Source organism: Rattus norvegicus, chromosome 7 (assembly GCF_021556685.1).
Source record: "Rattus norvegicus strain SHRSP/BbbUtx chromosome 7, alternate assembly SHRSP_T2T, whole genome shotgun sequence".
Classification (NCBI taxonomy): Eukaryota; Metazoa; Chordata; class Mammalia; order Rodentia; family Muridae; genus Rattus; species Rattus norvegicus.
Genome location: NC_141540.1, coordinates 30189598 through 30205000, shown reverse-complemented (window position 1 = coordinate 30205000; position 15403 = coordinate 30189598). Strand labels below are relative to the sequence as shown.

The window sequence follows — 15403 nt, the reverse complement described above, 5'->3', positions numbered from 1 at the left end:
TACAGAATGGGGAACCAAGGCCCAAAGGGCTCAAGAGGCTCAGACAAGATGTTCAGTAAAATATGCTGAGTCTCTGGAGAGAGGCAGGACAGAAACCACAAAGCCAAGGTGTCTGGTCAGAGGCCAGGAGAACATGCAGGGTCAAGCCACACACCCCCACCCACCTGTCTCCACAAAATATCACAGGCAGCCCAGCCCCATTGGGGCTGAAAATATCACAGGCTGAGTGAAGCCCCCTGTCGCCCCCCTCGGCCCCACCAGCTTCCTTCCTCCTGTCCAAGTGACTTCTGAGGTCCCCAGAGTGTGTCAGCCAGCAGGTGCTGAGCCTGCCTGCCCCTCTGATTTCAGATTTCTGAGGGCCCAGCCTCCTCAGTGTCAGAACCCTGTCCCTCCCTATCCGTGGTCCCTGTACTGGGCCACCATTCATGGGAAGCCAGGCCAGCTTGGCAGTGGCCCCATTTCTAAGTCTGAACCCCTCTGCACCCAGCCCAAACCTCCGGAAGCCCAGAGGCTCTCGATGTAAATAAGGACCCTCCAGTTGCACCTGGCTTCCTGGAAAAGCACCCCAACTCGCAGAGCCCTTCCAACCTCTCCTGGTGTCTTCACCCTCCAGCATGACGAGATTGCTCCTCCTGTTTCCCCGGCTGACTCAACAGGTTAGGAAGCTCCAGGGTCCTCCGCTCATCAAAGCTCTTGCAATCAGAGCCAATTTCTCCCAAGACGAAGAGCCCATCTGCTAATGCTTTTGTGCAGCCCGACTCTGGCTGGAAACCTCAGTGGGAGGATGGGCCAAGGGCAGCAGATGCAGGCACCAGAGGAGCACGCAGCCTCTCCAGTCACCAAGAACATTCACAGTCCCTCCACCCCCGAGTCACTGACACGTTCCTGAATCTGTTCGTGCATTCGTGTATCACACTCACGAGTGCATGCACACACTCATACATGCATGTGTGCACCGACACGTGTGCGTTCATGCATTCCCACATTAATTCAGACAAACCTTTGATGAGTATCTACTATGGGCCAAGAACTGGTAATGTAGCAGAGGACCAAAAAAAAAAAGTGGGAGACACCTGCACCCTGGAATTAGCATTTGAGGAGGGAGAGAGGCCAGAGCGAGTGAATGGTGTGTGACATGCACACAAGAAAGTGGCTGTTGCAAGAGAGGAGCCAGAGAAGGGGTCGAGCCTCAGGACTTTCTCTTGATAGACTGAGTGCTTTCTGCAGGATGCTCAAGCCTGGCTGCTTCCACCCAGCTTTTCTTCTTCCCAGGGGTCCTTAAACTGAGTACATAGGATGCAGCAGAGGCTCCAAGAAGGCACCTTCCTGTGAGTCTGACAGCCCTCAGATGCCAGGAAGGACACCATCCGGTTACTCACAGACAACCCCAGCCGTAGCAGGCCTAGTGAAACTTGACAAGGCTCACACCCAGGTCCCAGCTTGGCCCTAGTATACGTGTGACTCTAGGCACTCTGAAGCACCGTGATTCCTAACCGAGCAGCACTAGGACCCTAGGACCACTGACAAGAGCCGGAGGAGTTATATCAGACCTCTGGGGTAGGAATAGGACCCAACCTAACAGGGCTGTTAACAGTCCACCATGATACCTGTGAACTTCCAGCATTGTCCCCAGGTGTGGCTTCAGACCCCAGGAGTCACACGAGTCAGTGTCTCAAAGCGGTCTTCCAGCACTCGAAAGCCATCCCCGGTTCCTACCTCTGGGACCTTGAGCAAGCTGCTGCGTCTTCCCCTGTGCCTCGGCTTCCCTCCCTGTAAGTTAGGAAGGCTGACGACACTTGCTTCAGAGAGGGCATGACTCCTATGTGTAAGTGCTCAAATGCAGCTAGAAGACACGGTGCTTGTGTCTGCCGGGGGCTGCGGTTTCTACATCAAATCCATCCATTCCGGAAGACCCAAGACAACAGGTGACAGACAGCAGTGCCACTGTAATGAGGGAAAGACTGTGTCGCCTCCATGGCACTGGTATTACAAGCGTGCACCGCCAAGCCCAGCTTTTGGTAAGCGGGCTTCAGGGAATGAACTCAGGCCCTCGTGCTCACAGGCAAGGGTGTCACCAACTGAGCCATCCCCGTGGCCTTGAGTTCAGATTTTTGAATTTCGAAGAAAGGGCCGTTGGGAGTCAGTGGAAGCTTCCAGACTTACCTCTTTATCTGGTTTTATCTGCCCAACCACTGTCAGTGAGGTGGGTTCACTTGGGTGTGAGTACTGCATCCAGAGAACACGGACCTCACAGGCCGACCCGGTCTTCCTTTTAAGATGAAATGGAGTAAAACTTTAAAGACTTCTTAAAACAACCCCTGAGCTTGCTCCCTACACTAATTACAGCTCCCTTCCAAAATATCCAAATTAAAAATAGACATCAAATCCAGCCGGATGCAGCCCAGAGCCAGGAGCTGTGTTCAGGCCATCCTAGGCGCTGCCCTCCTCCAGCCTATACTTTGAGGACATCACAGGGAGATAAAAGGAGTTGGCCGCGAGGCAAGGGTAGAATCCCGTGGCATCCTACGGTGAACTGTGTTCTGTTATTAAGGGTGGCTGTGAATCGGTCCAAGATGTTAGAATACTGTCATTTCCACATAACACGGGTCTGCAGCTCTCAGAGCGTGGTCCGGCCCGGCAGCGGCGTTTGGCATTTGGTTGAATTCTCTCTCCCACTCCAACTCATGTTAAATTCAGATGCCCCAGCCTGGAGGACCCCAGGATGTGACTGTAGCTGGAGAGAGGTTGCTCAGACGGTACACTGGTTCAGGAGTGTCTGTCAGGGGAGAGGAGAATGGGAAGAGCCAACAGGAGAGGCCATCATGGGACCAAGGAATGAGGCCTCAAGGGGATGCCACCCTGGCGACTTCATCTTGGACTTCAGCCTCTATTACTGTTGGGGAACACACTGCTATGGGTTAAGGTTTCCCTGAAGTATCTTGGACAATTTTGGCAGAGGAACTCTGGCAGACCCTCTGCCCTGCCACACCTCCAGCTATGGCTGGAAGCCAGGGATTGCTGGAACAAGCCCTGAGGGTAAGAAGAACTAGCATGAACTATCACTGATGCTGACAGGAGCCAGTGCAGGAGAGGCTGACAGTGCAGGGGGGTGAGGGCTGCTCCTCAGGGCAGATTCTCTTTTCATGGATTCTGCTCTGTAAGAGTCTCAGTGGGTTCCTTCCTTCCTTAAGAGAAATGGGACCGTACATATCACCACCTTTTGTGGGCAAGTAAGAGTGGCTCCCAGTGTTGGCATTCGGTAAACCAAAGACCCAAAGTGCCCTTTGAAGACACTGAACCCAAGAACCCCTACCCTCCCAACTGGAGTTTCTGAATCCCTGAGATCTGGTTCACTTTCTGACCACAAACGATTGAAATGCCTTTCTCTCTGATAACGAGGGCAAGGAAGTCCTGCCTCGTTCCCCGCTTGGTGCGTGTTGCTTAGAAGCTTACAACCAAATAAGATCCTTAATCCCGACCCTCAAAATTGCACACAACCGCTCTGCTGCGATCGCCTGAAACCCTTCTGAGAAACAAAAGACAGGGAGAGGGGAAAGAATAAGAATAGAGCAGGCCCAGGTCTACTCACTTGGCAGGATCACAAACCCCAGCTTTGTAACACCGATGGACTGTGGTCGGCAAGCAGCCATGTTCCCTTCCAGTGGTGGGAATAAGCTTGTTTGCCGCAAACGTGCCTTCTTCGTCCCTTTGTCTTCTGCTGTCCCTCAGATAGCCAAGCCCCTCAGACAGCTCCTGAACTGTGCATGGACCGTGTGCGGCAGATGTGTTATTTGCAAAAGTTATGAATTACTACAGCTCCTGTGAGCCCTGGTTGGAGACGAGAACGCCATCCTGTAGCTGGGAAATGGGGACAGGACGTTAATGGTTTTTTAAGCGGCACTTCATAACTCTTCATTGTCCTGTGAGTGAGCGTTCAGGCTATTCTCCGAGGTCTCTCCATCTCAATCTTGACATTCAAGCAAAGAACGTCTGTCTCTGTCCCTCTGGCCTGTTCAGGACTCCCCTAAACCCCTCCAGATCTCTTAAAGCAGGCTTCAAAGAGGCCAGGTGGAATTCCCGTGGCCTCAGGTTCTCTGTAAGAACTCATCGCTTTCACACTTCTGTTATGGTGGTTTGGTCTGATTTGATTTATTTAATAGTATGGGTGTTTGTCATCCTCAAAGTACATCTGTGTAGTATGTGTGTACATCGGTGCCCTCAAAAGGTGTCGGATGCCCTGGAACCGGAGTTACGGATGGTCGTGAGTCCACCACAGGGGCCTCGAGAATTGAGCTTGAGCGAGCAGACAGTGCTCTTAACTCTTGAGCCACCTCTGCAGCTGCATTGGTGATAGCTTTTGAAACCATTAAGCATTTCTGAGTTCTAAGCCCCACCCTAGATAGCCTAGTTCCCACCATGTGACATAAGCATACTGGTAACTCATCGATGTCCTAAGGGACACCAGGACATCCCATCTTACCATCTTGCTAGTTAGAAATAAGCAAAGAAAGAAAATATGTATCCATCAAGTGAGGTCACGGGTGGGGGTGGGTGAGTCTGCAGTACTGAGCCCCGAGGCTGGACGGGGACTGTACCCAACTTTGAAGAAGGCCAAGACCTTACACTTTCTGTTTTAAGTACCTTCTTTTTACAGTCAAAGAAGGCAAGGCTCACTGAAATCGGGGTCCCTGTCTTTGGGCTGTTCTACACAGCAATGAAGGGTGAATAAAATTCTGATCAGCATTGGAGGTTCAGGGCTGGCTTCGTAGGACCCACCTGACCCCTGGGCACCACTGATGTGTGTGTCCAGTGACTTAGACATTCTGGTGATCCTCCTGTAGTCTCAGGTCTTGAGGCCACTTATAATCTGGCCTAAAGAGGCAGTGACCATGGGACAGCCAGTAGTGTCCTGTGGCCACATGAAAGGTGTGAAGTAGACTCAGGGTTGGGCTGTGAAGGACACCAAAGATGGCATGTTCTTTTAACATGTGACAGAAGATGTGCTGGCCAGGAAGAACAGTCAAGTTTGTGTCAATAGCAATAAGTGGAGAACTCAACAGGGCCCGGCACAGAACACTGGCAATAGTGAAAGGTGAACAGTTGGTTTCCCGGCTGTGCCCTCTGTTTGGAATAGGTGGGATGTAGGCATGAAGATGGGGGCAGGTTGGGAGTGGACTGTGGGTGTCAACAGGCAAGCGTCTGAATGGAGACCTTGTCCTTGTGGTGAGGAGGAACACAGGGACTGTTCACCACCTGCCACCTCAGAGCAGTGCTACACAGCCCCAGGCCCTAGTTTCTCCAGAGCCTCAAAGTCAGGGTAAAATTCCGTTGATATTTAAAAGGGAGGCCATGTTGCACAAGCCCACTAGGTAAATGGCAGGATGTGCCAAGCTAGCTAACAAGGTGTCCCCACTCCACATGATCTCTGAGCCTCAGCATGTTGGGAACTAAAATGGTGACCAGGACAGAGTAGATTTTTTTTCTGTCTGGGCGAATGACTGGTTCTGACTGGGAATGACTGGCCATTCTAGCTCCACTTCTGTTGCTATGATAAAATATCCTGACCAAAAGCAACTTAAGTGAAAGGGATTTACTTGGTGTCTTAGTTAGGGTTTCATTGACACCATGACCAAGGCAACTCTTATAAAGGACAACATTTAACTGGGGCTGGCTTACAGATTCAGAGGTTCCGTCCATTACCATCATGGTGGGAGCATGGCAGCATCCAGGCAGACATGGTGTTGCAGAAGGAGCCGAGAGTTCTACATCTTGTTCTGAAGGCAAACAGAACAGCAGCTAGGACAAGGGTCTTAAAGGCCACACCCACAGTGACACACTTTCTCCAACAAGGCCACACCTATTCCAACAAGGCTACACCTCCAAATAGTGCTATTTCCTGGGCCAAGTATATTCAAACCACCACACTTGGTGGTGGACTGTAGTCCATCACTGGGAGGAAATAAAGTCAATCGTACTCAGGCAAGAGCAGAGGGAAAATAAATGCACCCTTGCTCACTTGCTAGCTTTTCTCACCCTTATGTAGCCTAGGGAATAGTGCTGCCCACAGGGGGCTGTGTTTGCCTACGTCAGTTAACATTGGAGACAGTCCCCCATAGACATGACCACAGAGCAATCTAATCTAGGTAATTCCTCATTTAGACTCTTACCAGACAGTTCTAAGCTGTGTCAAGTTGACAGTTAAAAACTAACCAGCACGGGGATTGGTGCTTGCCTAGAAAGCACAAGGCCCTGGGTTAGATCCTCAGCTCCGGGGGGGGGGGGGGGGGGGGGGGGGGGGGAGGAGGCTAAATCTCACCTCACCCTTTGGAGTTAAATTCGTTCCTGGCAAACCCGCCTCCCATGGTAATCCCAGAGAACTGTTCTAAATAAGCACTGATTTCTCCCTCCTCCTTTGTCCCCTCTGCAGCTGGAGCTCTCCAACACTGCCATCCTGCACCAGATGAGACGGGACCAGGTGACAGACACCTGCCGGGCCAACAGCGCCATGAGCCGCAAGCGCAGGGTGCTGACCCCCAACGACCTGAAGCACCTGGTGGTGGATGAGGACCACGAACTCATCTACTGCTATGTACCCAAGGTGGCGTGCACCAACTGGAAGAGGCTCATGATGGTCCTGAGCGGCCGGGGCAAGTACAGCGACCCCATGGAGATCCCAGCCAACGAGGCCCACGTGTCGGCCAACCTGAAGACCCTTAACCAGTACAGCATCCCAGAGATCAACCACCGCTTGAAAAGCTACATGAAGTTCCTGTTCGTGCGGGAGCCCTTCGAGAGGCTGGTGTCTGCCTACCGCAACAAGTTCACGCAGAAGTACAACACCTCCTTCCACAAGCGCTACGGCACGAAGATCATCCGGCGCCAGCGGAAGAACGCCACGCAGGAGGCCCTGCGCAAGGGGGACGATGTCAAGTTCGAGGAGTTCGTGGCCTACCTCATCGACCCCCACACCCAGCGCGAGGAGCCCTTCAACGAGCACTGGCAGACGGTCTACTCCCTCTGCCACCCATGCCACATCCACTACGACCTCGTGGGCAAGTACGAGACGCTGGAGGAGGACTCCAATTACGTACTGCGGCTGGCCGGGGTGAGCGGCTACCTGAAGTTCCCCACCTATGCAAAGTCCACCCGAACTACCGACGAGATGACCACGGAGTTCTTCCAGAACATCAGCGCCGAGCACCAGACACAGCTGTACGAAGTCTACAAACTGGACTTTTTAATGTTCAACTACTCAGTGCCAAACTACCTGAAGTTGGATTAGAGGGCTGCGGGGGGGGGGGGGGGCGGTTGGGGAGAGGGAGAGAATCCTGCTTTTTAATTTAAGATTTTTATTTGTCAAAAGAATTCTATGGATACCGGGTTATTTTGTAAGTTAATATGCCTTTCGGGGGAGATGCTGCGAGCGGCATGGTAAGAATTATTTAAAAAAAAAATCCTCCGTGGGGAAGGACAGCTGTCTTTGCAGGGGAGCGGCGTGGATTGGCCCTGTTTTTAGAAGCGGACCCGGCAACACTGTCCGCAGGGTGTCCTTGTGTTCTGGTGAATCCCACAAACTGTGCATCCCATAAAGTCTAATGAGTCTTATTTATGGTTATTTAAACGTGGTCTCTGTATAGGCTTCTCACTGTGTCAGCAGCCTGCTCCTGTCTTTCTGGAGGAAAGGACAGTCTGTGCCTTGCTGGCTATGTCTGGTTTGGGGGGCGTGGTTACCTCCCCACTGTCCCGTGCGGAATCCCACGGTGACAGCTGATGGATTACCACCGTTCAAGAAACACTGCTAGAAATAAGTACATTGTCCTTGCGGTAAGAAACAGGGATGAGACTGGTTCAAACCGACTGCTAGCAACCCCAAAGTCCCTTGCGGTAAAGAGATGCAAATTTTTTAACCCAAGAAGAGAGCGGATGATAGCAATTTCTCTTCACCAAAATTAGCAGGCTCTAAGAATAGTCTTTTTTGTGAAAATCTTTAACTGGCACTTTCCAGTTCTAGCGAAGGCAGAATAATGGTTACTTTATAGTCATTAAGTATTTATTGAGCATATACTATTTCCCAGGCTTGACTGCAGGTAGAACGTTAAGTTGAAACCAGGAGCCTTGGCCTTCGACAAGCTTTATGTGAACACAGGGCATCCATCTCAACAGTGAACCAATCCCCAGCCTTATGGTCTTCACACAGGCTTTGGACTATTCTCAAGTGGCCCAGAGAGTCCATGACCCCAGCAAATTTACATTTTTCCACAGCTCAAATTTGAAAGCCACACATTTGGATCGGGCCACTTAACTAGCTAAGTAGTTCACTGCCCAACACAAGAAATGGCAGAAACCTTTTTCATCATGTATATCTATTGCAGTTTCTTGGAAGTAGATGCCTATAAGCCACAGTATTCTCCAGGCACAAAGATGGAGGACCACAGCGATCGATTAGTGATGTCTGCCTTGGCTAAGGGAAGGGGAGAACATTTCTCAAGTGCCTCCTACTGTGATCTCCAGTCCACATCTTGTCCTGCCTGCCACTTAAAAGAGTGTGCTCCATATGTCTGGAGACCAGCAAAGTTCAGGTGTGAACGTCAAAGGTGGCGTGTTGGTACCCACAGGCACATGCAGACCCTCCCGTGTCCTGTGTTGGCAGAGTGTCTTAGGACCTCCCTTTCCTCCAGAAGGCTGGAAACTTGCTGTTTCCCGTTCCTTGCTGATCAACACCCAAACCTATTCCTCATTTCTAGTTGTTTCTGATGCTTCTTGGTTGACATTTGAGCCGCATTCCCATTACAGCCAGTGTCCGGGTACGTAGCAGGTGCTGTACATAATAGTTCTAATGATGGGGAGGGAGTAGGGTGTAAATTTTGCTTTTTTGTGTTTTTGTGGGTTTTTGTTTGTTTTGATGCAGTACAGAGTGAAGGGGTAAGAATATGCTGAAAACCATAAAACTGAATAATTTATTCACAGAAACTATTAAAATGGTATTGTTGGGCTCACAGCAAGCCTGACAGCAGCTGTAGCTGCTACTCGTTCTCACTGAGGAAATTATTTTATTTAATGTGAGGGAGATGTGAGGCAGGGTGGCTGGCTGCGGCTTCTTATAAAACGCAGGTACCTTCCCCAATGTCTCTCCCCTCGCCTTTGATAGAGGCTGTCCCTGAAATAGAGGGGGGGCTGTTGTCCTCAGAACCCGGGCTTCCGCCCATGTGACAGTCTGTGATGTTGCTGATGCATGTGCCACAGAGCCCAGCCTCTCCAGGAAGTCAGTTTGGAGAGTTTGTGGTCACATATCCTTAGAAAACAAAACTGAGTCAGGTTCCTCTCTGCAGGAATTTTTCAGAGCCTTGAATACGTACGTGGTCTGCCTTGTGAATCTGGGAGAACGTAGCATTTCCGGGCTGCGTGACCTGGGTGTCCTGCATGGCAGACCATGTCTTACCTGGTTTTTCACACAGTAGCCTTTGGTGAGGGTGATCTAGCCTGTCAGAGGTCTGCAAAGATTGACAGCTGCTTCCTAGGTCCTTCCACAAATAAGCAGAAACAGCATCTGCATGGGAACTTTATCAGAATTGCGCTTTACCTAACTGGGGTGGCTCCATCCAGACACTGCCCCCAGACAGTGATCCCGCCCCTCCAAGCACAGCGGAGGGAAGTCTAGGGTGTCGTGGAGTGGGGCAGGTGGCATAAGGATGCAAAACTATCTCCCACTCTGTGGCCTTCAAGGCCGCTTGGTGGTGACGATGGCCTCATGGAAAATACTTCTCACTTCCACCCACAGTTTGGAACTGTTACCCGTGTGCTTCTGGAGTTTTTAAATGGAAATTCGTGTTGACTTCCATGTTTCTCATTTCTGTTTGTCTGTTGTCTGTGGTACAGTGCTGTGTGCAGATGGTACTCACTCCATTCCTCTCTAATGTGAGAAAGATTGCCCTTCTGGGGACAGCGTGTCAGTACGCTTCCAGAGTGAGGGGCTCTTCCTCCTGTCTTGTGTTCACACTTCGTAGTGACAATTTTTTAAAAAATGTGTACCAGCTCGACTGTTTATTGTAGAATGTAGAAAGGATTCTGTGTCCCTCGCTAAAGACATCCATTGGTGAAGTGTGTTTGGAAACCCAAGTGTTTTTCTACTGGAAAAACGATGTTGAAGAAGCTTCCTCTCGCATGCCTCTCGTGCTTAGCTAGAAAGGGGGAACTGTCCCAGCTCTGAGCCACTGTTCAAAGGTGCAGCTGTGTTTTTAGGACCAGATACAGGCAGAATGGTAAGCACATGCCTGCTTAGCTTACCCATTTATCAGAAAAGTTTAGAATACGAGCCACAGGGGTCCCTGCCTACAGTCCCTACAGCCTCCCCCTGCCCCAGTACCTTTCTCAGCTGGTCTGGGAATAATCGGGGCAGCCCATTTGACGGGGTCTCTCTCGGTCAGGCCTTTCCTCCTGGTCCCGAGAGCAAGCCTTTCTCTTCTGTGTGTTCAGCCACAAGGAGAATTATGGGAACCAGAAACTTCTCTCCGGCCAGCCCTTCTGAGGACACAGGTCCTGCCCATGCTCCAAGAGTGCTCCTGGACATTGTGTAAGGCCCTAGGACTCTTAGCTCAAATGATAATGATTGCATTGCTATCCTGCTTTAACTGACAAAACCACAGAGGTTTTGCTTGTTTCCCTACTCTCTTCCTCTGCCCAGGCCTCCTCCATACATATACAGGCACACATGGGTATGCATACACACACTTGCACAGTAGACATACACACACACATGCACATATGGGTTTGCACACACATGCACATGTGGGTGTGCACACACACATGCACAGTAGACATGCTCACACACACATGCAGACATGGGTATGCACACACACATGCACACATGAATGTGCACACACACATACACAGATTGCCCGAGCCTGTGCACTCCTGGTGCCCAACTCCCATCCTGGCCCACCTCTCTGTCAGCAGGACTGACTCCATCACTCCCTCAGGTTTTGCCCACCAGCATCCACCAGCTTTTCCCTCAGCACAGCCCCTTTGAATAGACAACAGGACCTTCTAGAACCAGCTGAGCCCTTGGACAGCAGCAGGCAACTTTTGATCTGCTCTCATCGGGTACAAAGGGTGGTATCCGTATTCTCTTCTGAGCATGCTCAGTAAGGCATATGGACATAGAATTTAACATCCCTGAGGAGTGTGTGTTTTTTACATATTTGTATGCAGTCGAGGAGGGCCTGTTGTAGAATTCTCTCCCTGTATCTTACTATACTGTTAAAGAAGCTGAATTCCATGTTGCCAACAGATGCGTGAAATGTTCCCGAAACTTCCTCCAGGAAAAGCCATTCAAGCCTGATTATTTTTCTAAGTAACTTCAATTAAATTGAAGAAAAAAAAAACCAGAAGCTGTTTTCTGTGTGTGGACTATTTTTGGCTCATTAATGAAAGACTTGCAGTGGGGTGGGGTTGGCAGTGCCCTTCAGCCTGCACATGCTCTGCCATGTGTGTGTGAGTGTGGAGATGAGACCTCTGCTAGTCACTCAGCCAGGGTGAGGCTCCCTTCCCACCCCTCCACCCCCCAGGGACCAGGTCCTCTGATAAATGGATGGGTGGAAGCTTCACTTCATTCTGCTTTTCTCAAGAAGTCTCTATGCACACTGGAAGATCCTCTGGTTAGTGTGGTCCTGCCACCCAGTCGAGAGCAAGGCAGTAAAGCCCCCCATGGGTGGTGGCAGAGCCAGTCCTCACACCCTACGCCCTGGCACTGAGCAAATGTCTCCCTCTGAGCAAATGTCCATTCCTACAGCTAGGAAACCACAGAGCAACTGTGCAGACTCAACCTCTGTTCCCTCCTGATGTGCCACATCACTTCCTGTGACTTCAGGGATAGTGTCTAATTAATGTGACTGAAACAGCTTAAGGAAAGAAGAGCCTGTTTTGGCTCTTGGTATAAAGGATGCACAGTCGTGGTAAGGAGGGTGTGGCAGTTGGTCACATCGCATCCACAGCCAGGAGGCTTTCAAATATGAATGCTGGTCAGGCTCAGCTCACTTTCTCCTTTTTATTCAATTCAGAATCCCAGCCTAGGGCACGATGCCACCCCCAGTGGCCTTATCATCTTAATTAACTGAGTCTGAAAACACCTCTCACATGCCTAGAGGTTGGTTCCCATGGTGATTCTAAATCTCCATCGAGTTGATAACCAAGATTAGCACCACAGTTGGGCATTGTCTTGGTCTGCTTTCTGTTGTTGTAACAAAATATTTGAGGTGGTTAAGTGGTAAGCACGCTTATTTGGTTTGTGATTTGGGTGATAGAATTGTGTAGCTGTCCTAGAAAGAAAAGAAAGCCTTTGTGTCCATCATGATATAACAGAAACGGGAAGAGAATAGCCACCTGCAGGGGGATCCAGCAGGAAAGAGGGACTCGGGAGCCACCTTGGGATTCTCCATTCCCTTCAATGGCTTCCCCATTCCCTTCAATGGCTTCCCCATTCCCTTCAATGGCTTCGTTACCACCCGATAATAGATCTTGAGGTACACACTCATTTGCTATCCAAATCCCGGAATCTTTTAGCTTTGTCTTTTAGCCCAAATCACTTCCCTATGTTTTACACACACACACACACACACACACACACACACACACACACACACAAATCCCACTTGAAAGCTGTTTCTAAAACCCAAATCTCAGAAAAGCCACATAGAACAACTGTCAGTAAAACCAAAGGAAGAGACACTTGGTGGACTGGCTAGCTTGGAATACCAGCATTCACTGGGGCAGGAGGATTGCCCTGAACTGGACATAAGCCCGAACAAAATGGCATTATAGTCTTTCAAAAAACAATGTGTGAGTGTATGTGAATGTGTATGTGTGTGAGAGTGTGTGTGAGTGTGTATGTGTGTATGAATGTGAATGTGTATGTGTATGGTGAGTGTGTGTGTTTGTGTGACTGTGTGAGAGTGTGTGTGTGTCTGTGTGAAAGTGTGACTGTGTGTGTGTGAGTGTATGTGAATGTGTACGTGTGTGTGAGTGTGTGTGTGTATGTATGAGTGTATGTGAGAGTGTATTGTGTGGTGTGTGTATGTGTGTGGTGAGTGTGTGTGTTTGTGTGACTGTGTGAGTGTGTGTGAATGTGTGAGAGTGTGACTGTGTGTATGTGTATGTATGAATGTGTATGTGTATGAGTGTGTGTGTTTATGTGAGAGTGTGACTGTGTGAATGTGTATGTGTGTGTATGTGTGAGTGTGTGTTTGTGTGAGTGTGAACATGTTTGTGTGTGAGCATGTATGTGTATGTGTGTGAGTATATGTGTTTGTGTGAGTGTGTCTATGTGTATGAATGTGTATATGTATGTATGAGTATGTGTGTGTCTGTCAGAGTGTCATTCCTCAGATTCTATCCACCGTGTATTTTGTGACAGAGTCACTGGGGCTCACTGGTTTCAGCAAGGCTGGCAGGAGAGCCAGCCCCAATGTTGGGATTACACGTGTACATTTCTGCGCCCAGCCTTTTTCTCACATGAGTGTTAAGCTATCTAACTCACATCCTCTTGCCTATGTAGCAAGTACTTGACTGAGTCCTCCTACTCGGCCCTTGATTGTTTTCAGCCACACCATATACGGCTCCTGCTGTGTCCACTCACCTGCTGTCTTTGTCACCAGCAGAAGAGCTCGCAGCCATTACTCCTGTCACTATTACTCTTGGGGTTGAGAAAGGCCCAGACCTCAGGGCTTAGTCACCTCAAAGGAGTAGGAAGCCAGTCAATCAGACCGAGTGTGACTTTGCCAGCTAACCCAGCCCTGACCCTTCAAGGACACTGCGCAGGTCCATGGGAAGCAGAGCAGATGAAGCCCTGGCTGCATCTACTTCCTTGAGCGATGACTGAATGGCTTGTCTGCTGCCAGCCTTTCAGTAGGAAATTCCTATGGTGTCACGGGCGCCCTCTGTTGGACACTGCAGGAAATGAGACTGCAGCTTGCGTGGACGAAGCCCTCTTTCCTGGCCACGCCCCCAAGAGACAGAGACGGGTCTTTAGGGGAAGGGACAAAGTGCCCCGTTTTGAGAACAGGTAGATTTTCCCCAACGGATGACTTTTCAACAGTCTTTTAATAAGAACATTTTCAAATAGACACACACATAAATAAGACAAAAGGACTTTTGAAAGACAGAATTAGTTATACCCAAATTCCAGTCAGAAATCAAAGTACATACTTCTTGTATGGTCTGCCAGGGAGACAAGGAGGCTCTTCATTAAAATATGGAAATAAAAAATAGCTTCTTCATTAACGAGGTGCTGCTGTTTCTCCTCCTCTCCTTCCTCTTCCTCTTCCTCATCTTCCTCCTCATCCTCTTCCTCCTCCTCTTTTTGTTTGTTTATCCAGGGCTTGAATTTGATGTGTAACAAAAGATAATCCTTATATTCCTGATCCTTCTGCCTCTGCTTGCCAATTCCTGGAACCACCAGGCATACAGTTCACACCCAGTTTTGGAATTGAACCCAGGGACTAGGCACATGCTAGGCAAGTGCCATACCACTGAGCCACCTCCTCGGTTCTTCAGCATTATTTTCAAGATGATAGAACAGCCTGGTGTAGAAACCACAAAGGCTTTGGGATCTTCCCCACTGGTATGAAGGGGCCTGGCCTAGTCAGACCCTTTACCTATTGGGTCAAGTCAGAACCAAGCTGAGGACAGGAAGAACAACAAACTGCCAGTGCCAGAGTGGGCTCTGGGTGCAGAGCTACTCTGCCTGGTCCCAAACGCCTCAAGGGGCCTTAGAATGTTTGCTTTCAACGTGGCCTTTTCCAAATTCGGTCTTTCTGTCTGCCTGTCTGCCTGTCTCTCTCCCTCTCTGCCTCTCCCCCTGTGTGTGTGTGTGTGTGTGTGTGTGTGTGTGTGTGTGTGTGTGTACACACTTTTATCACAGAGCACATGTGGAGGTCAGAGGACTGCCTTGAGTCACCCTCGCCATCCTTGTCTTAGAGTCTCTCATTGTTTACCGGTGCACACACTCTGCTTGCTGCCACATTTGCATCCACAGTCTCCTGTCTCTGCCTGCCATCCTACCATGGCTGCACCGGAATTCCAGACTCATGAGCGACTTTATGAGCCTCTTCCAGCATTTTAGTGGATTCTGGCGACACAAGCATAGGAGAGAGTTTAGCTTGGAATCCCATTCGGCTTGGGGTCACGCGTGCTCGCACGCATGCACACACACACACACACACACACACACACACCTTGTAACAACACACTCTGCAGCCTAGTTCACTTGCATATGCTATATATTTAAACCCCTCCAAAAAGCAACCTCAAAGCCTCCCCGCTCCCAGCATCAGGCTGCAGGTCCTCACAGCCCTGAACAGTAGCACCCATTTTTGCCACTCCAGGTAACAGTCAAATTTAGTCACCTTCT

General features: G+C 49.9%; 1 protein-coding gene and 1 long non-coding RNA gene across 5 annotated transcripts in view; one reads left to right on the top strand and one right to left on the bottom strand.

Annotated features, from left to right (window-relative positions):
* Positions 1–1841, bottom strand: part of LOC120093545 (uncharacterized) — a 5253-nt gene extending 3412 nt beyond the window's left edge. Inside the window, exon 1 of one of the 2 annotated variants that reach the window (XR_015625193.1) lies at positions 1717–1841. This is a non-coding gene — a long non-coding RNA (uncharacterized LOC120093545). Of the gene's footprint in view, positions 1–544; positions 768–1716 lie in introns of those variants that run through there. The other variant, XR_015625192.1, reaches the window with a different exon arrangement.
* Positions 1–10334, top strand: part of Chst11 (carbohydrate sulfotransferase 11) — a 217675-nt gene extending 207341 nt beyond the window's left edge. For 2 of the 3 annotated variants that reach the window (XM_087557118.1, XM_087557119.1), the window contains exon 3: positions 6428–10334. In XM_087557118.1, the coding sequence (XP_087413244.1) occupies positions 6428–7282 (855 nt within the window). In that variant the 3' untranslated portion in view covers positions 7283–10334. 3 annotated transcript variants of the gene reach the window in all.
* The last annotated feature ends 5069 nt before the right edge of the window (positions 10335–15403 follow it).